At 36.7% G+C, this 26,676-nt stretch overlaps 1 protein-coding gene across 1 annotated transcript in view; it reads left to right on the top strand.

Annotated features, from left to right (window-relative positions):
* The window catches only part of LOC113237775 (protocadherin Fat 4-like), a 51,590-nt gene extending 27,190 nt beyond the window's left edge, over window positions 1-24,400 (top strand). The window contains exons 14-33 of the mRNA XM_026474419.1: window positions 543-717; window positions 3,057-3,258; window positions 3,875-4,016; window positions 4,420-4,608; window positions 6,686-6,801; window positions 6,882-7,100; window positions 8,865-8,990; window positions 10,207-10,327; window positions 10,672-10,769; window positions 12,968-13,100; window positions 13,178-13,282; window positions 13,406-13,569; window positions 13,677-13,775; window positions 14,063-14,255; window positions 14,374-14,483; window positions 14,820-14,977; window positions 17,125-17,325; window positions 21,319-21,489; window positions 22,568-22,667; window positions 23,605-24,400. Coding sequence (XP_026330204.1) covers window positions 543-717; window positions 3,057-3,258; window positions 3,875-4,016; window positions 4,420-4,608; window positions 6,686-6,801; window positions 6,882-7,100; window positions 8,865-8,990; window positions 10,207-10,327; window positions 10,672-10,769; window positions 12,968-13,100; window positions 13,178-13,282; window positions 13,406-13,569; window positions 13,677-13,775; window positions 14,063-14,255; window positions 14,374-14,483; window positions 14,820-14,977; window positions 17,125-17,325; window positions 21,319-21,489; window positions 22,568-22,667; window positions 23,605-23,703 — 2,921 coding nt within the window. The 3' untranslated portion in view covers window positions 23,704-24,400. The remainder of the gene's footprint in view (window positions 1-542; window positions 718-3,056; window positions 3,259-3,874; window positions 4,017-4,419; window positions 4,609-6,685; window positions 6,802-6,881; window positions 7,101-8,864; window positions 8,991-10,206; window positions 10,328-10,671; window positions 10,770-12,967; window positions 13,101-13,177; window positions 13,283-13,405; window positions 13,570-13,676; window positions 13,776-14,062; window positions 14,256-14,373; window positions 14,484-14,819; window positions 14,978-17,124; window positions 17,326-21,318; window positions 21,490-22,567; window positions 22,668-23,604) is intronic.
* Window positions 24,401-26,676: the final 2,276 nt, after the last annotated feature.

The raw sequence follows: 26,676 nt of genomic DNA, 5'->3' as shown, positions 1-26,676 counted from the left end.
GTAATAACTATAAATCTTAATTACATTAACGCATACTACATCTCTAAATAAGACAACGCTTTATAGTTCTTTTACCTTGCTTTTTACTTCCATTTGCGATCTTTTCCACAATATTTGTCGGTACTTCATTCAATACCTCGGGGGAGAAGTATGCCAAGTTTCTTTTCCCGTACACATTGTTATATTTCGGTAATTTAAATGTACCATCTTTAGACAACATACGCAGACTTGGTGCCCTCTTTTTTTTTCTAATGTAATATTGTTTCTTGGTGTTCATTTACTGTAGCTAATTTAACCTTCTTACAATATAGAAATAATTTAACATTCAATTTATAATTCTAATCATGGTTCTAATTCAACATATGCAGCAGCAACCGTCGCAACAACTATTCATATGTAAGCAATAGCTGGTAAAAGCTAATCCTCGTTTTTTTTTAAAGGGTCCTTGGGCTCTTTGAAATTTTTAGAGGGGTCTATAAAGAAGGTTAAGAATCCCAGCATTAGAGGAATATTTTTCTGATTCCACGTTTTATGTTCCACAGCAACATTGACAATCACGATAATAGACATGAACGATAATCCGCCGATCTTCAGTGCCGGCACTCTAGCGCAGGAATTCCGCGTGCGCGAGTTGTCCGACAGCGACACCATCATCGGTTCCGTGTTTGCTACCGATATTGACGGCCCGCTTTACAACCAAGTGCGATACACCATCGTGTACGTTATCCTAGTTTCTAGTACATGTTTAATTGTGTTTTTTTTTGTAAAGTGTCAGATACCGCATCTATTTGCTATCAATAGTTTTCATTCGTCGCGCATTATTTGTAATCATCTCGTTGTTTTTTTTACATATTTATGCTGCCGCCCACTCACTAAAACGCGGTTAAGTGACAAATAACTTTTTTAAATTTAAAAAATTTATTTAATTTAATTTTTTAATTTTTTTAATTTATTTTTAAAAAATTTTTATGGATACCCCTGAGCCCAGGGAGACTCAGGGGTTATGTGGGGACTCTCCCTCCACACTGGAAGGCCTACCCCACTAAAACCCCCCCGGGTTTCCCTCTCGCCGGTTGAGTCGGCGCCGTGGGATCAGTGAACATTCACCACGACGATCGGAACTTACCCTAACGATGCGTAGTTGAAATATCATTAAACACTTTCCATATTCTAAAAATATTCTAGTCACAGTTGACAACCGTGACCATGGGACCAGTAAAGGGCCCGAAACGTCGGTTTGTTTGAAAAAACAAATATACGCGATTTAAATCCGGAAAAATAGTTTCATTTCCTATGTATAACAATCGCGAAAACCTAAGAACTCGATAAAGTGTAAAATTCTATAACTCTTTTGTTATAACGTTTAGTAACGTTTCGCTTTTTTTTTCAGTTTTGTAGTATCTATTATCAGTAGTATCGGAAATTTCGATAATTTTTGCAACACGTTGCCTCGAATGTCCGAATATAGTGAGCAAATAATTACATACATCGCCGGATATGTAGTACGAGTAATACAAGAATACATATAAAGCAAAGAATTAACAGAGCGCTGTCTTTACAAAAATCTGGAGTTGGTCATACATATGAGTTCGTTGCTTTCGAGGACGACGAAGGTGGTCTAGTTTATCCCACCTAAGATGCTATCCAAATATGCAGAGTAGCAGAGTTAGAAATCCGAGAAATAATAAACAAATCACAAAAATTAAACACGAAGCCGTCATTAAGTAAACCTCTACTGATTAATAAGATTTTACCATATTTTGTCAGCAGTAACATTTTCATTTGTCTTGGCATTCATCAATTTGATCAATTACCAACAGAAAACCATCTAGTAAAATTAATAAAGGCAGTCGCAAGTTCATATATTGACGTGCGTATTCATTATTTAAATTAATCGATATCGATCGATCGATAAGATCTTCTATTATAAAAGATGTTATATAATAAGCCCATTTTATTGGAAGGACAATAATTTCAATATTTGAAGTCGATTAAAAATTAGAGTCTTAATTTTTTTAAGTAACCAACATTTTTTAAAAACGATTAAAAAAAGAACAACTATCTATCTAGTATTTTTCTACTATATTATTATTACGGCTACTTGCAATCAACAAATACTTGAACAAAAATTATTCTATTTAGAATCGATGAATTGAATGGAATACGCGTGTTTACACGCATTCCGTTCAATCAATCGATTTAGAGCGAGCGGAAGGAGGTTTCCATCACTAAATAGCTCTTGTGACGTCATAGTGGGTACAAAAATGTGGCACGCTTGGTTTTCATACAAATTGCTGTACTTGCGGCGTCTATCTAGATATATGTCTGTGGTTATTACCATATTATTTGGTCATGAAAAGCGATATTTTGGTAAAACAGGGTCGATGGTTAGAAGCGCCATCTACATTCGGAAAGACTAATCTAGTCACTGTAGGACATGTGGTCGTCGCGATATCTGGTAGGAAGTTTACGAGTACGCTTCGGGCGCACTAGAAGGGGTTGACATGCAATAAAATGAAAATAATCTTTATTACATAGATAAGCAAGCATATTAGACTTGAAATCATCACTCTGCCACTCATTGAAAGGCAGATTCCCCCGAGAAGAATGAGCAAGAAACTCTAGGGGTTGCACTTTGTAAAGAAACATTTGTACATACACGTTTATCATTTACTATCATTGACCTAATACATAGAGTTCTCTCTTCAAGAGCTAAACGGGTTTTACTACCACGGATTTTAGTCATCCAAGTACGCAGAAGTTGTATAATAACCTTAATGTATTAATTGTGTAATGTGTATTGTTACTATTTATTATACGTTATAGTATAATCTATTTATTTATAATACTTGTGTAATGTAAGTAACAGTATAATTATTATTTTGTATTTTTGTACTTTATTATAATATTTATCTCGCATTCTCTCTTACACACTGCTTTGGGTTGGCTGGAAGAGATCTCTTTTAGAGTTAAATCCACCTTGGCTCACCTTCTGCTCCATTGTTATTTCTGTTATATTTATTTGGTGCATTAAAAGAATATATTGTTTTTATTAGCCCCAGAAACGATACACCTGAGGACTTGGTGAAGATAGACTTCTACACCGGCCAGATCTCAGTAGACAAAAACGGCGCCATTGATGCGGACATCCCACCGCGTTGGGAACTGCACTACACCATCGTGGCCAGCGATAAATGTTACGCTGAAGATATTGAAGATTGTCCACCTGATCCGGTATATTGGAACACTGAAGGAAATGTAAGTCCGTAATTTTGTTTGCTGAATTTCTCTCAAAATGATAACCATTATCATACAACTGATGGTAATTATACTTTTGTGATAACACACGTTTTGACAATATCCCTTCAAATGACTGAAACGTGCTTTGGAGAGTTCAATTAATTGTCCTTACTACTACTACTTTTAAAAATTAAAACTAGGATTAGTTAAGTATATGAATTTAATTGGGTCCCCACGGCAAGGTGCCCAAGAAACTGGCAGCGTTCCCCCTTTGTATAGTTTTGATACTAGTGTTTTTCGAGCGTCAGCGTCTTGCCAATGCACGCACAGCGTCGACACGACGTCAGCGCCAACGCGGCGCGGCGTATACCCGCACGTTTGGCACCATTCCGCAGTTTCACACTGGTAGCGTTGCGTCACCGCCTGATGACGATACGCTGATGCTCGAAAGACGCTAGTGTGGGAGGTCTCTTATACGTTGGGTAAGATAACTTGGGTTTCCCAGGCAGTCTATTAATTTTTTTGATAATATTCAGTAAAGAAATTGGGCACCGGGATCCAAGGATCCCCTGTCATTGGTTGATATCTCAATGTCGTCTAAAATGATATTCATTTCCCATCTTCAAACCCTTAGATCACAATTCAAATCCTGGACACGAACAACCGAATTCCGACGCCGGACACCACGATGTACAACGAGACTGTGTATATCTTCGAAAACGCCACTTCTGGAGATTTTGTGCAGCAACTATTTTCGAATGATCTTGATAGAGATGGTAAATTTCAAAATGTTTCGCGTTTTCCATTGTTTAAACCAGGTCTGGTGCGAATATCAGCATCAGCGGATTATCCGCATAAATTAAAACCTGCACCAGGTTGAAGATTTTAGGCCCACGTTCTTTCGCGCGCGATTGCTCGTGTTCGTTTTAATTACAATGGAAGAGCGTCCGCGTAAAATGCAACCTTGGAACGCACTTGGAGTGCAATCGCATAGTCTTTCCCTTTTCTTTCCAACATCTTTACACACGCACTCAATCGCGTACAATTGCTATATCACGAGCGAAAGAGTGTCTGTGTAAAACCCTCTATTATCGTAGTTCGTAAAGACGAAGTGGGGAGTATCAGCAACCTGAGAAACTTGGGGTCGTTTTAAACTTAATAATATTTTAACGTTCTCAGAAATATACCACACGGTCAGCTATCTGATAGACTTCGCGGTGAACGACGCGTCAATATACTTCGCGGTGGAGCTAGACACTGGTGTGGTGACAGTGGAGTACTCCACGAACGCTGTGCTGGACCGTGATGGAGACTATCCCACTCACAGGATTTTCTTTAACGTTTTTGACAACTATTACTTTGAAGGCGGTTTGTAGTCAAACTTTTTATGTGATGGTTGTGGTTAGACAAGGCCAATTACTTTTTTTTATACATACTACCAAGTGACGGGACAAACAAGTCGTGGGCCTGTTGGTAAGCGACACGCCTATCCATAACAGTTACAGTGTCACTCAGAACTGTAAATCGCAAAGATCTTTGGGACAATGCGCCTAGCCCGTCAGCCTGAGACATAAGTTGACAAGTCCCATATGCCTGTAATCTCACCAGCACCTTACCCTTATTAACCGGAACGCAGTAATGCTCACATTACTGCTTGGCGGCAGAAATATGTAAGGTGGCAGTACTTCCCTAGACGAACTCTTTCACAAGGACCTTTACTGCTTCTAAAAAAATCATCAATAATGTTTCGGTAAATCATCAATGACTCCAATCAAAAACTGCAGAATTATGAAAATATCTAAATATATATCCACACCACATCTCACCCTCAATACAGTGTAATAAGGTCACATCTGCAAAATGACAACGTTTCAGGAGAGTGGTTTAAAGATTCTACCTTAACTTGATTCGACGTTAACTTTTTTGTACATAAATAGGAGATTTATAAAATATCTCATTTACATAATTTATTTCTTATAGTTAGTTAGTATAGTATTAGGAAATGAAACTATTTTCCGCATTTAAATCGCGTATATTTGTTTTTTACTAATCCCTTTGCCTTTAACTAATCCCATGGTCACGGCTGACTGAGATGGTAAAGACCAGTTAAGTCCAATATTAATGCAAATCGCCCTATTTTTTGCTATTGTCACAAAAGTTCTTTATTTTTTTGCACAGAACATTCCACTTTACACCACATATGTTTTACTAATTATTTTATTTTAACAATATAAATTAAATTTTATTAATAATTTGTTAATGCTAATTACAATAAATTAAAACATATTAATTAGTACTGTAGTCTTATCTTATCTGCTTGGGACTGCCAAACTGGTTGTACGTGGAAATATTTTTCCTGTTCAAATTAGGATGTTTTTTCATTTCAATGGCCTCTCGCACCATTCTAGGTAGATAACGGACTTCTTTTGCAAGGGGGTTTGTCTAAATAATTAAGAAAAAAATCATTGAGTGTGCAGGTTTATCCATGACATGCTCGCAGACTACAGACTTATTTACGCGTATTTTATTCGTATTAGATCGTTTGTAGACTTATTAGTATTTTCATAACTCGACTCACCCGTAGAGTGTATACTCAACATAGCCCCGCAATAGGAAATCCCTGTGCCGCGGGTGCCATGGACACACACATTGACAATTACAAATTACACCCAAACTCACGAGGGAAATAAATGTAGCCGTACAAATATTTCTTCCGGCCCGGGAATCGAACCTAGGACCTTTGCGTGGCAGTTCGGCATGGTAACCGTTCGGCCACGGAGGCAGTTAATGATTAATTAACCGACTTCAAAAAAGGAGGAGGTTCTCAATTCGTCTGTATGTATGTTACGCATTAACTCCACCAATTGAGAACCAATTTTGATGATTCTTTTTTTGTTGAAAAGAAGGTACCTCAGATGTGGTCACATTTAAATTTCAAGAAAATATTCCACCTCTAAGGATGGCAAACTAGGGGATGAATGACGTTTGGGGTCGGTTTTTAACCGGAGTTTAGGTTAGGTTATTATATAAGACTTCTTTAAGAGTCCAGCTTACCTCGAATTCAAAATTTTCCCGTACTACTTATTACGGTTCATTTAGCTTACGGCGATCGGCAGGGACACCGGCTTTATTTCAGAATTTTTTCTTTTACTAATAATACTAAAGCCATTTGAAAATATACTGTACGTGTTCTATTTTAGTTCAGTTGATATAAAAAAAATTATTAGTATATGTAAAGTACCTATTGAATAGGGTTTCTTGTAAAATTTCGAGGTCCGTTTGTGTGAAAATTTCTAGGAATCGTATTTTCACACCGTATACACAAAGCGATTGATTCAACACTTTGACTGTTATGCAAAATCACACCAAAGGCATATGAGGTAGAATAGACTCTTAATAAGAATAATATAATATATATGTCTACACATAGATACAAAAATTTCAGGCGGTAGAAGAAATCAAAATACAGCACAAATACTGGTAATCCTGTTGGATGTAAACGACAATGCACCGCGGTTGCCAGCTGATGAGAGCTGGAGCATCTCAGAAAACGAGGAAGTGGTAAGCCATAACTTCGAAACAAGATGGTTGATATACTTAAATTTTCGCATTTTACACTAAAGCTCCAATAATAATCACAGGGACATCGCCTCGTGCCTGATATTTACGCCCCGGATGATGACGAAGAGGACACTGACAATTCGCGTGTCGGCTACGCTATCCTAGATCTCACAATTACTGACAGAGACATCAGTGTGCCACAGCTGTTCCACATGATCCAAATAAAAAACGTCACCGGTGAATTGGAAGTAGCCATGCCCTTAAAAGGGTACTGGGGAACATACAGTATACATGTATTGGTAAGATTATTCCAGTTCTTTAAAACAATTTCTACAGATTTAAATTTTTATTGAATTGATATTTAATTATTTTTATGTGAAATTATTTAATTAATACAAAGAACGAACACTCAGAAAAAATTCCTTCGATCCGGCCGGATTCGAACCGACGTCTTCTATAATACCGTGCCAGACGCTATATCAACTAAGCCATGGAACGAACCAGCGGACCTCACGAATTTTTCTATGTGCTTGCGTCGTATCTTTGCATTTGGTTTTTCAACGACTTTTTAGCCGTAGAGCCATCTATGAGAAATCTATGGTATTTTGTCACCCAGTCAGATACCTTTACAGCTACCAGCCCCGGCTAGAGATGTCGCTATTCATTGTATGTTTCTATAGATTATTAAACCAAAATACTACTATAAGTTTTGTGATTCTCCTGTGCATTATTAAACAACAAAATGTTTGAATAGATTTTGAAATTGCCCTTTTGTATAAAGACTCCAGTTTTATTTAAAATAACGTGTTTTATCTTATGGGTACGTACCTGGCGAATGCGCCGCAAACGCGCTGCACGCGTGCTGCACGCGCACGGCACGTGCACGGCACGCGCACAGCACGCGCAAGTAAATACATGTTGCTAAACTTGGGGCGCGAGCGGCTCGAGAACGATACGCGAACAGATCGCACGACATAATGCAACCTCGAGAACCTTTTATTTCTATTTATATTTTAACTTATTGGAAGACCAACGGCTATCTTACAGAGTCAAAACTGAAACAATAATGTAGAGCCTTATAGATCCTCACCGATAGACACACATTAAGTTAATGAGCACTAAATTATAACTAGTAACTATACTGTGTAGGTAATAATATTTTCCATATTTTCGCAACACTTGGTAATTAATTACCTACTCGCCAAAAAACAAACTTCTAATAAGACGCTTCACCGATGCAGCACTAGTGTTAAAAAGCCTTTCGCAAACCAGCGCATTTGCGGCGCATTCACCAAACCTGTACGCACCCTTACGCATACTATAATACTTGCCATCGCGGTGAAAGCATTTGCCAATCTTAGGCGTAAAGTACTCGCGCATACCTCGGATTCGCAAGACGTACAGAAAAGGAATGGTACGTCGTGCGGGGAGGACCTATTTGCCTACAGCAGTTGCAGTTGCAGAAACGCAGAATTGGTGGCAGTTGCAGAAACGCGCTTTGTTTATGTTTATCAATTTACGGGATCAATAAATCGTGCACCTGGTGGAAAGGGGACACGCCTACCCATAGTAGTTGCAGTGCCACTCAGAGCTTTGTATCGCAAAGATCGGAAAAGCACTGCCATTGCGCCCGTCACCTTGAGACATAAGAGTCACCACACGATGCGTTGCATCGGCGTTGCGATGCGTGCGGTGACGCTGCGTAGTGCTGCATATAAATTAGAACTACATGCCACACGGGCGCTGCCAGTGACAAAGCGAGGAAGGGACCTACGGTGCGAAAGACAGCGGCGTTACGTTGCGACTCCTCACTGCTCGTATGGCACTCGGTGCATTGAAATCATTGCGTTGCAACGATGCAACGCTGACGCAGCGCCCGTGTGGCATCGCTCTAAGTTGACAAGTCCCATGTGCCTGTAATTTTACCTTATCCTTCAAAACTGGAATGCAATAATGTTCACATTGCTACTTGGCGGTAGAAATAGATACGATTTTGACAAGGAGCTCAAGGAGGAACAAGAAGCAAGGAGGGTGAACTTCTGACCCATGCGCTATTCTTTCAGGCGTACGATCACGGCATCCCGCAGCAGATGTCCAACGAGACTTACGAGATCGAGATTAGGCCTTACAACTTCCACGATCCGGAGTTCGTGTTTCCAGTTAGCGGAACTTTCGTACGACTTGCCAGGGTGGGTATTTTTACACTTGCCTGTCGTCAGTGTTTTTAGAAACGGCGTAAGCGCCATTTCGAAAAATTTTTCAGGGGAGCATGTTTCAGGTTTTCACTACTGTTTTAAAATATTAGCCTCCTGGGTAACCAATCACAAACTCTAATTTATTTTTTCCAAAATAACGTTTGTTTGAATTTTCATTAGGTACCCCGAAAACCGAATTATAACGAAACCGTTGTTCTTTCAGGATAAAATATGTTGGATGTTTTGCGCAAAGACACGATTAGATTCGGTTAGGTTTAAAAGAAAAAACATTATCCTCTCAAAATTACTTTCGAGGTTATGAAAATTCGAGCCAACGTTATTTCTAGAAAGAAAGAAGTCATTTCGGGCTTCTGATAGGCAACCTGCGTCCTGTTAAATTTCAGTTTTAAAATTTAAACTTGAAACCAAAACTAAAGAAAATTCGAAATGGCGCTTACGACCTTTTTACAAAAGGACCTGTACGATGCGACAACACAGCGTCGCTCGGTGTAAACGCTGTGTCGTCGCAGTGAATTATTAAAAGTAGGGTAATATAGTTTTATCTTAGAATATGGTTACATAACCAACCTTCCCATGGCCCTATCAACCATCTTGGTTATACGAGCCGAAACAAAGTACAAATATTGTGATATGATATATATGTTATGTTGTAATATGTCCCTAACGCAACTCTTCTGGGGCGTGCACGACACAATTAAGCCTTCGGTGTCCGCCAAAAGGTCGCAACGGTCTCTCTACGTCCTTTCTAGTCTGCTCCGAAATCCCGTAGCACTTGTCGCCGACGACAAACAAGAATCTGAAATTCCCAACCCGCATGCCATCCTCGTTGCCATTGTGACGTCGCATGTGCAGGGATGGCTCAATGAAACAACGTTTGATTAATTCACGTGCGCTGCACGCGCACGTCCCACGTCACACGTCCGATCACACCGATTTATGGCGTCGTTATGGTGGGAGCAGGCGAGCCGCAGCCGCAGTGACCTTTTTCGCTTGCGCACTACATCAACAGCTCAGAGTACTATGGACTTAACACCGTCCTTATAGGACACGTCTGTCCAACAGCGAAAGATATAATGGGTTGATAATCATACAAGCAAATATACACTTCACCCCTTTTCCCATCAGGGCATGGAAAGACCGTAGCCTTACTAATGAGGATACCTATACCTAAACTTTGTTACTTTTTCAGGAACGAGCAGCAGTCAATGTAATGTTAGCAAAGGTAGACGGTGACTTCCTGGACAGATTATCAGCTACTGACGAAGACGGGCTTCATGCAGGAGTGGTAAACTTCGAAGTCGTCGGTAATGGTATGATAATTTTACGTATCAGATCGATACCAACTACCATCTACGTCAACTGAATGTTTGGACCTGTTTCTTTTTATTTTATTTTTTGTTTCTTTATTTTTTCCATAAAAATAGATTTTTGTTTTTTTTCCAATTTTATTTTTGTTACTTTTTTTTTCACAAAATTCGGGGCGCATAATATTAGTAAATAAATACGGCTGTTTACAAAAATAACCGAAAATTGCCAAAAAATAAAGTTGGTGTATTGGAGGTATCGAGATATGGTTCGTAATGCTTTACTTATAGCTAAAATAAAGAGAGAAATTACTAACACTTTAATTAATTACCCCATTTAAATGTTACAGCTGAAGCTTTGAACTACTTTGCTGTAGTAAACGAAGGAGAGAACCAAGGATTCCTCACACTAACGCAAGTGTTCACCGAAGAGGTCAGAGAATTTCAGGTAAATCATTTTTTTCTCAAAGATGCTCGGAAAAGTTTGCATTACTTTCAAAAAACGAACACGGAAGGTTAATCACCTGCAAAGTATTTATGAAAATCTATTATTGTCCACTGCCAATGCTGGGGGCCTACCATAACCTTTCCAAAAAGAATATTATTTCATTGTAAGCTTAAAGTAAGCTTATTATAATGTTACTCATATTCGCACCATGACGAACCTGTCAACCAAGTAATGTATCATTGCAAAAGTGTTTGAAAGGACGAATGATTTCCCAATTTGTCTATTCCTTACTAAAAATAGGAAAGAGATAACGCTATATGAACTATATAATACGCCATCTCTTTCTTTTTTGATGTTCCGAATCGTCTATCGTATAATGTTCAAGTACTTAATGTTATTTACATTCAGAGAATGTGGACTGTTAAAAAAAGAAAATTATGTAATAATAAAATCTATTAAAATTACGTTGTTTTCAATAATTGTTCCGCATTTTCATGAAGAAAAATAAATAAAACAAGCTGAGTCTTGATAGTCACGTTGTGAATTCGGAACTATAGTGTCAACTGTTAGTTTCGCCAAAGAGCATAAATATATGGCGCTGTTATAATTTTACGAAATAAACATTGCGTATTTTCATAATAAATAAAAAAAATATTGACGAGATATATGTAAATAAATAAGTTCAACTTAACTTTTAATCATTACAAATCAATATTAAGACAATAAAACTGAAGATAATATTGTTTTCATTGCATCCGTGCAACTATTTTAAGATTGCTAGATTTGACATAAGAGCAATATTACTTTAATGTTCAAGTCACGTCATATTACGAACTGAGTGAATGAATAGTCACAAAGCTGCCATTAAAACATCGTAGTTTTAACATTACAATAAGCTTACTTTAAGCGCGTTATGGTACGAAAAGTCAATGTAGGGTTATAGTAATATTGTTTTAAGGGGTTGTGGTAGGCACCCAGCTCTAAACTTAAAAATCTATCTACTAATAAAATGTACTATGGAAACAGGCAAAAGAAAAACTCATACAGCCAACTGTCCAGTGTTCGTAATTGCCACAATTAAAAATACCTAACTGCACAGTTTAATTTGGCTGCCGGCTGAACACACAAGTTCAGCCGGCTACTATTAATGTGACTGGAAAAATAATAATATTTTCTTTTAACAGTTGTCCTAACATGTCAAACATTACTTTTAATTTTAACTAAGTAATATTTATTTACTTTTTTAACCGACTTCGAAAAAGGAGGAGGTTCTCAATTCGACTGTATGTTTTTTTGTATGTATGTTACGCGATAACTCCGGTATTTGTGAACCGATTTTCATGATTCTTTTTTTGTTGGAAAGGGGCACTTCCATAGTGGTCCCATTTCATTTTGAAGAAAATCATCCACCTCTAAGGGTTCACACATGAAGATTCATTTTTATATATAGCGCCTAACTTTAATTTAGGAGCAATTATTTTAATGGTTGATTTTGCTATTTCTCCAATTCAAGGCGTTTTTCTCTCGATATACTTTGAGTAGTGAGAACCGATTTTTATTATCTCCAGTGTCAAGACCTGCAAAGTGGCGAACTAGGGGATATTTCAATAAAACTTGGCAAATAGACGTAATTTCTTTTTAGTACTCTGTCTGTACTGAGATTATCTTATAAATTTATTTCATCTTGTTGTCCTTAGTCTTTCATTATTTCCTCGCATCGTTTGAAAAAAGCACTACACAACCCTCGGCGGGGATGGGAATTACTAGACTCGTATTAATACAAGGAGTCGCTGACGCTCGGCCTTGTAACTCTTACTCGTCGAGCGATCCCTTACTTACCGACCTTTACAATGCAATACTATTTTTTAAACAGGAGATATTATAATTTATTTCTATTATTCTATTTCTTCATGATCCTTTCTTAATGTTCTTCTACACTAAGTGCCATTTAACACCTCAATGGCGATCTTTCACCCCTTCCTACCACTGCATACAATTATTTATAGAAACGATACTCTCTTATGTTCCCAGTAACTTGCGGGAGTTTTATTATTAGCGTACCGTGGTAGAAATCACCTTGATGCATATTTGACGTCGGGGGTCATAACTTGCATTTCGGAATGAAAGTCAGTGACCGCTAATGACATGCTAAATGGCACAAACTAGTAATCAGTTTGAATTTTATTTATTTTCAAAAGATAGTAATCCGTGCAACGGACGGCGGTACGGAGCCTGGGACTCGATTCACCGAAACTACGTTGAATGTAATATACGTACCTACCTCAGGAGATCCTGTATTTGAACAAAACACATACAATGTAGCTTTCCTCGGTGAGTACCAAATTATAAAGAAAATGTAAGTAATTAAACAATAAGCTAAAAACCTTAACTATTCGATTCTGTTTCAGAAAAAGAAGGCGGTTTGGAAGAAATATTCAAATTACCTGATGCCAAAGATCCAAAGAACGAGCGATGCACAGATGACTGTTTTCCGATTTATTACAGAATCTTTGGTGAGCTTGACGATAAAAGTCTAGCACATTATAGCAGAGTTTGTCAAAATGCAATAAAATATAATTTCAGACTACGCGTTTTGTTTACAAAAGAAATTATCACTACTGATTTGTGATCTACAGATGGGAACGACGATGGTTACTTCGGTCTGGACACAAACGAGATCTTCCTCTTAAAAGAGCTGGATCGTGAGCAAGCCGAATCCTACGTGATCAATGTAGCTGCCAGCAACAGTTTGACCGCTGGAAACCCACTGCCTGCATCTACCCTTACCGTCAATATTGCTGTTAGTCATTCAATAATAGCATGATTACGGCTTCTTGTAACTTGTTAAAACTTGGGATTTAAGGGGATCCATAAAGTGATTATTTCATGATTTAACATTTTGCTCAGGTGAGAGAAGCAAACCCCAGACCGAACTTCGTACAAGACCTCTACTTGGCTGGCCTTTCTATCAACCATCCCATTGGCAGGGAACTTCTCACCGTGCGCGTGAGTATAATTAGTGAACAAATATCTGGTATTGTCTTTGAATCATTGTAATCTATGATTCAAGGGCACAAATCAATACCAATATTAATAAGCCCAATTATGGATGTTAGTATAATTAGTGAACAAAATATTTGTAACATTGTCCTGGAATCATTGTAATCTATGATTCTTTGCTTGTTTATTTTTACCTCAACGGAGCAAAAGATCAACTCGAAATATATAGAGAAGTTAGTTTACTTTCGAAAATCACACATTTTTTTCTTTTCTTTAATTCACAATGTCTATAGGCTACACATTCTGATGGGGCAACTATCACGTACACGATAGACGAAGATTCAATGGTGGTAGACCCAAGTCTGGAAGCTGTACGTGAATCGCCGTTTTTGCTGAACCCTACTACTGGCGTACTGACTCTTAATATGCAACCTAACGCGGCTATGGAAGGCATGTTCGAGTTCGATGTCGTTGCTACTGATCCCGGTGAGTGTTGTAGTAAAATTCTTGTCAATGGGTACCTATTCCTGAAATTAAAAGAACTTAGCTTGAAAAATCAATGTGTTACTTGTTATTCACAGTTAAATAATGGTCATAATTTCAGCTGGTGAAACGGACAAAACGGAAGTCAGGATCTACATAGTATCGTCCGGGAACAGGGTTGTCTTTATATTCTTGAACACTGTGGCTCAAGTTGAACAGCACAGAAACTTCGTAAGTTACTTTAAAAAACCAACTTCTGTACGTAGTACCACGGAAGACAAAAACAATGGAAGGAGCTTAAGCCTCGATTATTATCAGAACTGTTGTCGCCAAAACTCACACTATCATAATGTTATATATACACTATGAAATATTGATGATTGGTCGTAGTTCCAAATTTACAAAGCTAAATGGCAGACTGAGCTCAAGTATACGGAACTTCGCATACTGTTGGCATACGTGTCACGCCCACTAAGCATCTCTACTGTATTTATTGTTCTGTGCGTACTACAGACAACTTTGCCATTAAAACCTCAACTGCATCTCGTGTTGTTATATTGTTGACAGATCGCCGACACGCTTTCAACTGGCTTCGACATGGAGTGTATCATCGACGACGTATTACGAGGAAGCAACAACGCCGGTGTCGCACAGGATGATGTTACTGAAGTGCGGGCTCACTTCATCGACGACAACCGACCAGTCCCAGTTGAAGTTATTGAAGCGTATGTCTTCTATCTATGAACTATCGGTATTCGGATATTTGAACGCAGTCAGCCCAGAACTGTAATTAATGTATACAGTGGCGTAGCGAACGTGGGGGATGCAGAAGGAGCCATGGCCTCGGGAGGTACAGCAATGGAGTATCGAACTAACCAAAATGAATGTTTTTTTAAATTAGAAAATAAATTCCACTATAGTACCGGCACGCTATGTCCTTATGTATGTTTTGACGTTTGTCCGCTCATCAAGTTTCGTATTAATTCGTAACCACATTGAAGGAGCTAATTGCTGTACATTATTGTCAATAGTGAGGTGCAATAAAATTTATATGGAATGTTTAATTTTACGGTACAACTTGTGGTTTGTTTTTCGATATTCGAAATTTTTAAAAATGAAATATAATAAAAAATATGCAAAACAAAGCAGTTTCGAATTGACGATATCTTAAGTAAACATATTTATTTTCATTTTATTAAAACTTTTTAATCAGCAATACCCGTTGCAATACTAGTTATAAATCTGAAAACTTATAGATGCGACTCGCATTTGATTATATATTTTTCGATAACGAATTGAGATTTGACCTCACTATTGTAATTTGTCAAAACGGCCATCATAGCGTGCCGGTACTGTAATTGTGAAAACAATATTTTGAACAACGCAACGGCAGGCGAACATAAAAAAAAATCTGACATGAAAGGCGAACAGAAATCACAATTGAGTCGAGCGAAAGCTACTTTTCAATTCCTCAAATGAACACTATGTCAACTTAATTTTTGGACCTGTTCTGTTTTTATTTTGATTTCTGTTTCTTTTTTTCACAAAATTCGTTTTTTTGTTTTCATTTTTCGAATTTTGTAATAGCATAATATTAGTAAATAAATATGGCCGTTTAGAAAAATAACAGAAAATGACCAAAAAATAAGTTGGGGTAGTATTGATTGGAGGTACAGTTTTCTAATCGTGAAAAAAGAGGGGTAGCAAATTTAAGTTTGGAGTGCATATTGGCGTGAAGGTCTATGTTCTAAGTTATGAGAACATAAAACATTGTATCCTTTAACCTAATTTCCGCGGAGTTTTAGAAAATATCTAGCCGTGATCGATGTACTTATATTTTGAAGCTCACCCGTCTCTTGTAACATATACCGAGCTAACCTTGAAAGGGACCCGAGAAAAATATATTTGTATTTACTGGTCAGAACATTTATTAACGTAGAAAAGGCTTAAACTGACGAGGAAAAGCTTTATAAGTATGTCAATAATAAAAACAAAACTAGATACTAGTAACATCAAAAAAATATAGAAGTTATGCGTTTCGCATCCGCGGTCCATACAACCTCAAATGGCTTTAGTTGATACAGTGAGTGTTGATCAATCGCTTTGAAAAAACTACATAGTAAAAAACCGACCTCAAAAGTACGTGGAATTACATATAATTACCAAGTTTTATTGAAATCCATCCCCTATTTCGCTATTATACGGGACTTGACACAGGAGATAATAAAAATCGGGTCTCACTACTCAAAGTACATTGAGAGAAAAACGCCTAGCAAAATCAACCATTAACATAATTGCTCCTTATAATAAAATTTAGGCGCTATTTATTAAAATGAATCTTCATGCGTGAACAGCCACCCTTAGAGGTGGATGATTTTCTTCAAAATCAAACGGGATCACTATGGAGGGTATTTCCAACAAAAAAAGAATCATGAAAATCGGTTCACAAATACCGGAGTTATCGCGAAACACACATACAAAAAAAAATACACGCGAATTGAGAATCTACTCCTTTTTTTGAAGACGGTTAAAAAAAAAGAGGATATACACTGATTAGTATACGGTGTGAATCACGATTACTAAAAGATTTCACGATAAAAAAAAACACAAACTTACCTCGAAATTTTACAAGATAACCAATGATTCGCTGCAGACGCGCTGTTATGTGTAATGATAACTTTATTGAAGTTTATGTAAATTGATACTTCTGCCGTCCACTAACTAAAACACAAAGACAAATGATCAAATATCCGTTTTAAATTGCAAAAAATAGAGCACACAATTATCTTAAAAGACGGTTAAAATTAGTTAACGTGTTCGATAGTGTTTGTTCATATGACTGATATTTCCCCATTTTCATTTTGATTCACAGTATTCGTACCGACACAGCAGTTCTTCACCAGATCCAGCGCACGCTCAGCACGGAATTACTGATCCTACAGGACATGGCAACAGATATTAGTCCAGTCGTTGACAAAAGTCGTATTATAGTCTACGTACTAGCTGGTCTTGCCGGGTTCCTTGCCTTACTTTGCGTCATTCTGATATTGGTTTATATCATCAAGACAAGAAAGTAAGTCAATATAGGTATATTGTATATTATGCACAGGTATATAAATTTGGTATTGATATCAGGTTTTTCAATTGGGATATAACAGTTTTATGTTTCAATAAAACTCAGAATAATTCAGATATCCAAATGATATTTATTCCAAGTGCAGTACACATGTTACATTTAAGAATAGAATTCGATGTCGTTCATATGACCACCGCGAGCACGCCTGCAGTGTTCAATTCTTTGGAACACATATTGGTCGAAATGTTGACAATTTCGCATTTGATATTGTTCCTTAGCTCATTTAACGTCGTTGTTAGCTTGTTGACATAAACCATCGGTTCCTAAACTTTTTGGTTCACCGTCCACGTAGACAAGATAAAAAAATTTCAACGCTCACCATTACACAAATTATTGATAACGTGTATTTTTTTTTTATTAACTAACAAAAAAATCACAAAAATATACTATATCGTCTGTTTAAAGGTAAAACCACATAAGTGACATTTTCCACAAAATATCTAATTTATGTAGCTATGGTTAGAAAATCACTATCTTTCTGCAGGTGAAACTCAATAACAAAAAAGCTATAATCTCAATAAGAGTTTTCTCTGCAGAAAGATTATGATTTTCTAACAACAGGTACATAGGGGGAAGCGGGGCAGTTTGATACAGGGGGCACATTCATACACCTTATATTAGTTCTGATAAAACTAAAACGTGCCTTCGTACGTGTGAGTGTTAGACATGCGATGATGCAGCTCACCAGTTAGCCGTTGTCGTTCGACAGATCACAAAGTGTTTTCACAGCCGTTGACTTAAAACATAAGCGACACAAATACGAGTGCCTCTGCAGTTTTGTTCACTTTACAGGGTTTTATGCCTTAATACAGGGTAAACTAGTGCTTTCAATAACTAGAATAGCATGTTACTTTGAGAGTATACAGGGTGTCCCAAAACTCAACGATAACCTGAGAACAGGATGTTGCCTAGCTTGTAACAACCCAGAAAAAAAATATTTAAAAATCGGAGTCATCTTTTTAGTGATATAAAATAAGCATTTTAATGAAAAATGTTGAAAATGTACACCATTTTTAAGTGCTACTATTACAAATTTGCTAATTTTGCTGTTTTAGTTTTGTAACGGTAACCCAAACAGCCCAGCTAATGTACATAATACCAAAGAAAGCCCGAATTGCTAAAGTTTCAGCACAAAAATATATTGTATTTAATTTTTTTCTTGAAATTTTCAACATGCTCTTCCCAGGTTATAGTTGAGTTTTGGGACACCCTGTATATAAAGATTTTTTAATAAATATTTTTTTCTAAACTGGCCGGTGGGGTACTTTTATACACTAGTGAGTGGGGCAGTTTGGTACGTATCAAAGTGCTCCTATTAGTTATTATGTACGAAAAATGTAAAACTATTTTAACAAGTTATTGTAAAGGGTTGAACTAGTGGCATTTTGCGCTATAGTCAGCTCTTCCTTCTGTATTTCTACTTCCTAGACTACATTACAAAGAGCATTTTTCAAATGGTGCCCTAAAAAGAAGTCTTGATCTAGCAAGTGCTGAGGCACATATAGCATCATACTTTATAAATAGTTGATCACCTAGTGCTGATAGTACGTGGCAACCAGGAATGGCACACTACGTTGATTCACACATCTAAGTGCGCCAAGCGACTATAAGAAGATACTTTGGTACATCGGTACCAAAGTACCCCCATGTGGGGCAGAATTAGACAATTCCCACATTTTGTTAAAATCAAATTTTTTTTGGTAGAGACCACTTTGGGAAACAGTGGCATAAACTAATGACTGAACGTAACTCCATAAATACTAATCTAACTGCATTAGATCGTGTGAGCAGGTGGCCATTCCACGGGACCATTTCGCAAAATTACACGATACTCGAACTTCCTCTTCAATAGATCGATTGTTAGCCCGCTCTATCTATATATCTCAGATTCTTATTAAAGATCGCGTAGTGTATGCGCATAATATTAGGGGTTAAAGTATGAAATTGCCGTTTTATTGCAATAGGTTCTTTGAATTTTCATAGAATCTTCATGGTTTGAGGTTTTCGAATGAAACTTTTTTCAAATGGTTTCTGTGATTTTTTTTTTTTTAATTTGAAACATTTGAATATTGACTTTCAATTGTTTTTGTTATTCAATTTAAACAAGAAAGATGGATACTGCGAAAATTCGAGTGATTTTTGAATACGAGTTCCGACGCGGAACTAACGCGGCAGAAACAGCCCGCAATATCAATGCTGCGTTTGGAGAGGGGTCTACTAATGAACGCACCGTGCGATTTTGGTTTAAACGCTTTCGTGATGGAAATTTCGACTTAAAGAACGAGCCACGAGGAAGACCGCCCACACAGGTGAATAACGATGAATTAAGAGAGATAGTGGAAGCCGATCCTAGTCAAACTACCCAGGAATTAGCGGCATGGTTTAACGTTACCTTACCCACAATATTGACTCACTTGCGTCAAATCAATAAAATAAAAAAATACGAAAAATGGGTGCCTCATGATTTGACTGATCTGCAGAAAGAAACGCGTGTTGAAACTTGTGTTGCCTTGTTGAACCGGTACAGAAATGAAGGAATATTGGATCGAATTGTAACATGTGATAAAAAGTGGATTCTTTATGATAACCGGAAAAGAAAAATGCAATGGCTGACCACAGGTCAAATGCCACAACAGTGTCCTAAAGCAAAACTTACCAATAAAAAGGTAATGGTAACTGTTTGGTGGTCTCAGCATGGTGTTATTCACTATAGTTTTCTCCGATCTGGTCAAGCAATAACGGCAGATGTCTATTGTGCCGAACTCCGAACCATGTTGACAAAACTAGCAGTAAAACAGCCCCGACTCATGAATCGATCTTCACCATTATTGCTCCACGACAACGCGAGACCTCACACAGCACGAGAAACCATTTTGACCCTTCAGGAACTGCAGTTAGAAACCATTCGTCATCCTCCGTATTCACCAGACCTTGCTCCAACGGACTACCATTTTTTTCGTGATTTGGACAATTATCTACGTGACAAGAAGTTTTCTTCCCAGGAGGCAGTACAAAATGCTTTCACACAGTTTGTGCAGTCTAGATCGTTGGAGTTCTATCGCAAAGGCATTAATAACCTTCCCATTAGATGGCAGCAATGTATAGATAATAATGGCAACTATTTTGATTAAATAAATTTGTTAAAAATTTAAAAAATAAACAATTTAGATTTTCAGTACAAATCGGCAATTTCATACTTTAACCCCTATTACCATAGTCACTAGTATAAGATAAGTAGGGCAACTCCCGCTTTCTCGGCGATGTTAAACGTAGAGTTGTCCTATAGGTTAAAAACATGATTTGAAAAAAATAAGTACTTCTCAGAGTATTCTCATGCTATATTGAAATAACTTTCGTTAAATGCAGTATTTACATATTGATATTTTTATACCAGCAACACCAATTCGTGATTATCTCGATTATGGGAGTGTGATTATGACATAGATATGAAATGCTGAACAATTCTAAATTTAAGGCACTCTTGTCGAAACAACCACGAACAAATACGTCTACTATTTATTGATGTAATTTTCTAAACACTGAGCGAAGCTTCAATTCTATAAAGAATGGCGTATGCAACAAACAACCCGCGCTTGCGAATGTGTGCGTCCGTACACGGCGCGCGGTGGGCGTGCACACATGCAAGCCGCGCTATACGCATGCGTTTGTACGGAGTTACCATACTTGTCTTATACTATCAAAATATGTGATAATATAGTACACTGGCAAATTTACACAACGTCTTCATTATCGTTATCACAAATGAGCTATTATAGCTATTATTCTTGGATTGAGGTCCGGATATATAAATAAATACCTACCTATTATTCACAATTTTTTCATTTGTTTTTATAGTACATACTCGTATATATTGTAGTATGTTATAGGTTTCCCTTCAACCGGTACATTTGTGTACGTTGCTCATTCCAGCTTAAATACACGCCTGAAAGCGATGTCGGTGACGAGGTTCGGGTCTATTGATTCGGGCCAGGAACGCGCGGGCGCCATGGGAAATTATCCTGGCGCTAACAAGCACACCGTCGAAGGATCTAATCCTGTATGGAACACAACCGTCCTTACACCTGACTTTGATGCCAAAAGGTGAACAAAAAATGTTGCTGCTTTTTTTTTATGATACTACGTGACGAGACAGACAAATCGTGTGCCTGGTGGTGAACAAAGTCAAAGTAAAATAATCATTTATTCCATAGGTAAAATTTTTACACTTGAAAACGTCATTTTTGAAGCTACTGCTCGATCACTACACCGACCTACCTGAGAAGAACAAGCAAGAAACTCCAGGGACTGCTACTTTCAAAGAAACTTAAATGTTTTGAATCATATTTGTGTGGAATCTAGACTCACGTTGTTTTTCCATACATCTTTATCTAACACGTAGTCTACAATTTTGTAACATGATTTTTCAATTAAAATACTTTTATCCGCATCAGCCGATTCATCGATGGTAATATTCATTGCGGATGTTCAAGTCGTGACATGGTCTAAATGGCACGCTGTATAATTTGCAAACCTTCCAGAAACCGACTGTAAACCGAAAAAACAACTCCGCTGTTGTTTCGACCATAACTTTGATAAATTGGAAATAATATTTTATTACAATACCAAAGAAAATAGAAAGTTTTTTCATGTAGATAAATTTAGTAATAGTAGAGCTCCTAGAGAAAGAGTTCATTGAGCGAAGTACTGCCACCTTACCTATTTGTGCCACCAAGCAGTAATGTTAGCATTACTGCGTTCCGGTTTTGAAGGGTAGGGATGCTGGCGAAATTACAAGCACATGGGACTTGTCAACTTATGTCTCAGGGTGACGGGCGCAGTGGCAGTGCCCCTCAGATCTTTGCGATCACTGCCACTGTTGGACAGGCGTGTAGCTTGTCATACAATTTTTGATTTTTTTTTAAATAGGTACATAAAATCAACATCCACTGGTATGTAAAAACCTGCATCCGTAACAACCCTGGTATGTAGTAGTACATAGGACAAAACAAATATATGCAGCACCACCGTAATCCGAGCTATAACAATGCGCACAGAGGCAACGTCAACTCGGCAGCCGTAGTGTCGTCTTGTCTGTTACGACGCAACGAAATAAAATTATATTCATTTTCATTAAAGACCACTCCTTCTGGTTATTTATTGACTTAAAATTTTCAAACAGTGATGTATCCGGAGACTCGGACCTGATTGGCATCGAGGATCTGCCGCAGTTCCGAGCAGATTACTTCCCTGATGATAATGAATATGACAACAATGAACAGGTAAATAGAACAATGTGAATTTCCTAACTCAAAAATTAAGCCTCAATACCATTAAGACGAGTCGCTTATCTTTTACCTTTGCATAATACGAAATTAGTCATAGATATTTTGTATTAAACGACGGGTCTCACGGGACTAAAAACTAAGTAATAGATATAAAGTACGTTAAAAAGTAATTTTACTAAAATAATGATATTATTAAGCATACATACCACATGCTAATCATATGATATAGACTATATCTACAGCATTGCGCATCCTTTAAAGGCCTACACACACGGCGTATTTAATACACGCCGACGACGACGTGTAGATGACGCGCGTAAACCCGATTCAACCACGAGTAAACCTTTACCCATTCGCAAATTCAGTGGCGCCGTAAACGTGCGTCATCTGCGCGTATACGCGCCACAGACGCGCTGTAGTCGTATACACACGCGTCTGCGTATCGCGCATTTTGATAAGAAATAAGTAGTTTTTAGTTTTGTTTGCTAATTTCAGTTAGTTTTTGAAATGAAGGAACTATATGAAATTCTAAGTGTAAACTCCAGTGGATTATATAAGCATTTTGCTTGCAACGCGATGTTTGCGCGCGTTTGAACCGATTCAAACGCGCGTAAAACGCGATACAGACGGACTGCGAACGTGCTTTTCCCGCGCGTCTTTATCGCGTTTGAATCGATACAAACACAACAATCTGCTTTTTGAGGATCTACGAAGTTGTAATCCTCAGAAATTAGGTTGAGTCGCCACACACGCAATTCCGTTTTTACACTTAAGTCATCATGAGTTTTCAAGTTACCTTCTCCACATGGCAGCCCCTTCTACGTATCCTTTCCTACGGTCTCCATTTCAGTATCCTTCTAGTACAATGGTCCTCACACGAGCAACGTGTCTTTCTCTAGTTATTTATTAATTATTGGAATATTTTCTCTAGGTGGTTGCGAGCCACAACAACAACTTTAAGTTCAACAAAGGCCCGTTCACCTACGAGAGCGCTCTGGAAACGGGGGAGGGACCGTCCCGAAGAATGTAACACTAAATAGTGATATATTAAATATAACTGATATAAATGTTTAATTTCAATATTTAAAATACTCATAATAAATTGCCAACCATTGGATTGATTTGAAAATCGCATTTACGCGGGGTCTGGGAGCTAAGCAACAGGTAATAATACGCACATTATGTTGTATACTTGATCAACGCGGCTAGATCATAAAATAAATTGTCCGTTAAACTTCTAATCGTGGAAATTTTTCAAAACATTTTTCAGAACTTAAAAAGAATGTAGGACCAGAATTTTTTTTAAATATTCAGGAAACTATATTTTTTTATGAAAAATGTTTTTTTTTTAAATGAACATTTTTCAATAACCTCAATATTTATTAAAAATGTCACAGTTACAAGACTTAGATGTAAGTTAAACCATGGTTAAACCTTTGCCTTTTCCTTAACGAAAAGAAAGAATTTAGAAAACAACAACGATTTTATTAAACCTTCCACGCATGCCGTTACCGTTTCATTACATAGGTAATTATTGAAATTGCTTAACTGCATTATACAAGTAAAAATGTATGAATAGCTTATCTAATGTGAGGACATGGATACTAATATTTGATATAAATATTATATCAATACCATTGACTTACAATTATATGGACGTCGGGTCCGCGCTAAAAAGTGTCCGAACTTGTAAGGCGTTAAAATCATATACATAGCGTCAAACTCCGCTTTAGTCTTCATTTGTTCGACTGACAGCGCGATACTGCGATGACATTTCAATTTAAATTCAACGTTTTAGCTTTTTCATATTCCTTTATATGTCACTACGTTTAAATAGGTTGACTTGGGACATTTTTTTCGTAGTTTTTGTATTAGACCCGTCGTCCATTTATTTGTAAGTCAATGATTAATACTAAGTTACAAAAGGCTTGACGTACATCATGACCTCTTAAAATGAAATGAAAAATTATTACAAAATTAAAACAGGAAAAACAAATATCGCTTCACAACCTAAGTTCACAACCAACGATATTTATGTAACACAACAATTTAGAGGACAGAAAAAAAAAATAGTTTAGAGCACAACAATTATGGATTTGCAACTATAGGGCTTTTGTTTTTTTTTTCTTAGGTATTAACAGATAACCTTTCTAAAATTCAATTAAAAAAAATTTTAAAAATTCTTCCGTAGATAATATTTTTTAAATGGCAAAAACGCATGCAGCCATGATGTATTAGACATAAAATAAATCATTTCAATATACTAAAACAAACTACAGAATTTGAATTTTTATAATCAATTTAGTAAAATATACTTAAATTACAAAATTAAATACTTAGTTTTTTTCTATACTTCAAGTTTATGTGGAATACATAACGGTCAGATATAAAAAGTAAAGCTGTGACTGAAATATGAACTGTAATGTTATTTATTAGCAATTCATTATTGTATAATATAAAAATATATAATAATGACATTTAGTACTACATTTTTTTTACTCTATTAAAAATTTTAATTTTTTATTTTTTTGTTTTATTGACCTGGGGGCCTATATGAGCTTATAAGCTGCCAGCAAAGTTCCATGCAATTCACTTGACGTGGTAAAACTGAATTGCTTAAATTCGTATCATGACCTCTTAGAGGATGGAAAAAAATAAAAGAAACGAGCTGCCCTAACTACGGAATGAAATTGCATACACAAAACTTGCTTGATCAAATGGCGGATTAGTGTCGTACCATAATCTATCGATAAGTCTTATAGACATGCCAACATTTAATTAAAGTATATGGGAATAACCGGGAATGTCACATGAAATTTTGAATTTATTGTTTGCGTTTACAAATACTCAATTATTACGAAAACTGAATTTGCACAGAAAAAAATAATATTTGTAATTTGAGAGTACGTAAAAAAGAGAAAACTTTGAAATGTAAATCCTATACATTTTCAACCTCAAGGTTCATATTTTCATAGAGAAATTTTTAAACAAATTCCCAAATAGTGTAAGCTTTTTTGTATTTATGCATTGGTATAAAATTAATATCAGTGACTGATGATTTATAGTGAATCTTTAATACTTCCATTTAATGTTGGAAATAAATGAAATTAGTAATATTATCAATAACACAGTAGGTATATTTATTATATATATTTATTAATATATATTTATTAATATAACACACAGCATTAACACAACGTACAAAGTACACATACGTAATTATTTAAGCAGTTTATTTTAGTTTATTTTATTTTGCTACACACACGTCCGTCACTCATCTCAGCTCAGGGCTCATTGAAAACCAGCGCCACAGTCAATTGCGGCTGTGGCATAAGCTGAATGAAGTCCTTTTGCATACGCCACAACCGCACACATGACAGTACAACATTTGTAGTTGTATTTAGTGTTATATTTAGTATTTTTCTGTTTTGCTCTTTGTTTGTTATTGTCTTATTTCATTTTATTTTAATTTTGTTAATTGCGTCTTTTTGTTTTCTTTTGCTTGTCTAAGTGGTATCAATTTTTTTTTTTGTATCTATTCTATTCTGTTCTGTTCTGTTCTGTTCTCGTCTCGTCTCGTCTCGTCTCTCCGAAAATGATAAAAACGTTTGCATGAAAAATAATTTTCCTTGAAATTACAAAGACGAAACTTTGCATAAATATTTTACAATAAAAATGGTAAAAAAATGGCATGACAGTGTTTCAAAAATGCGGCGAAATGGGGTAATAAAGTTTGTATGGTAACATTTTAACGCGTGGTGCGATTTGCTCCATACTTGAATATTTTTCATTTGTATAAAAATTGTACGCGGACGAAGTCGTGGGGAAGTGCTAGTACATGATAATTGTTGATTTCCGATAATTGATTTTTACAACTACTTCCATTATTTCTGTGTTAAAATTGCTTGATAGATTCATTTGCTTAAGAATTTCCGGGAATTAACGGGAATACTAGGATCCGCAGAAACCTGAATAGACTTGTATTTGACAGTTAGTTAAAAGA

Source organism: Hyposmocoma kahamanoa, unplaced genomic scaffold (assembly GCF_003589595.1).
Source record: "Hyposmocoma kahamanoa isolate Upper Pololo Valley unplaced genomic scaffold, ASM358959v1 94, whole genome shotgun sequence".
Classification (NCBI taxonomy): Eukaryota; Metazoa; Arthropoda; class Insecta; order Lepidoptera; family Cosmopterigidae; genus Hyposmocoma; species Hyposmocoma kahamanoa.
This window is presented reverse-complemented; position numbering and strand designations above follow the sequence as displayed.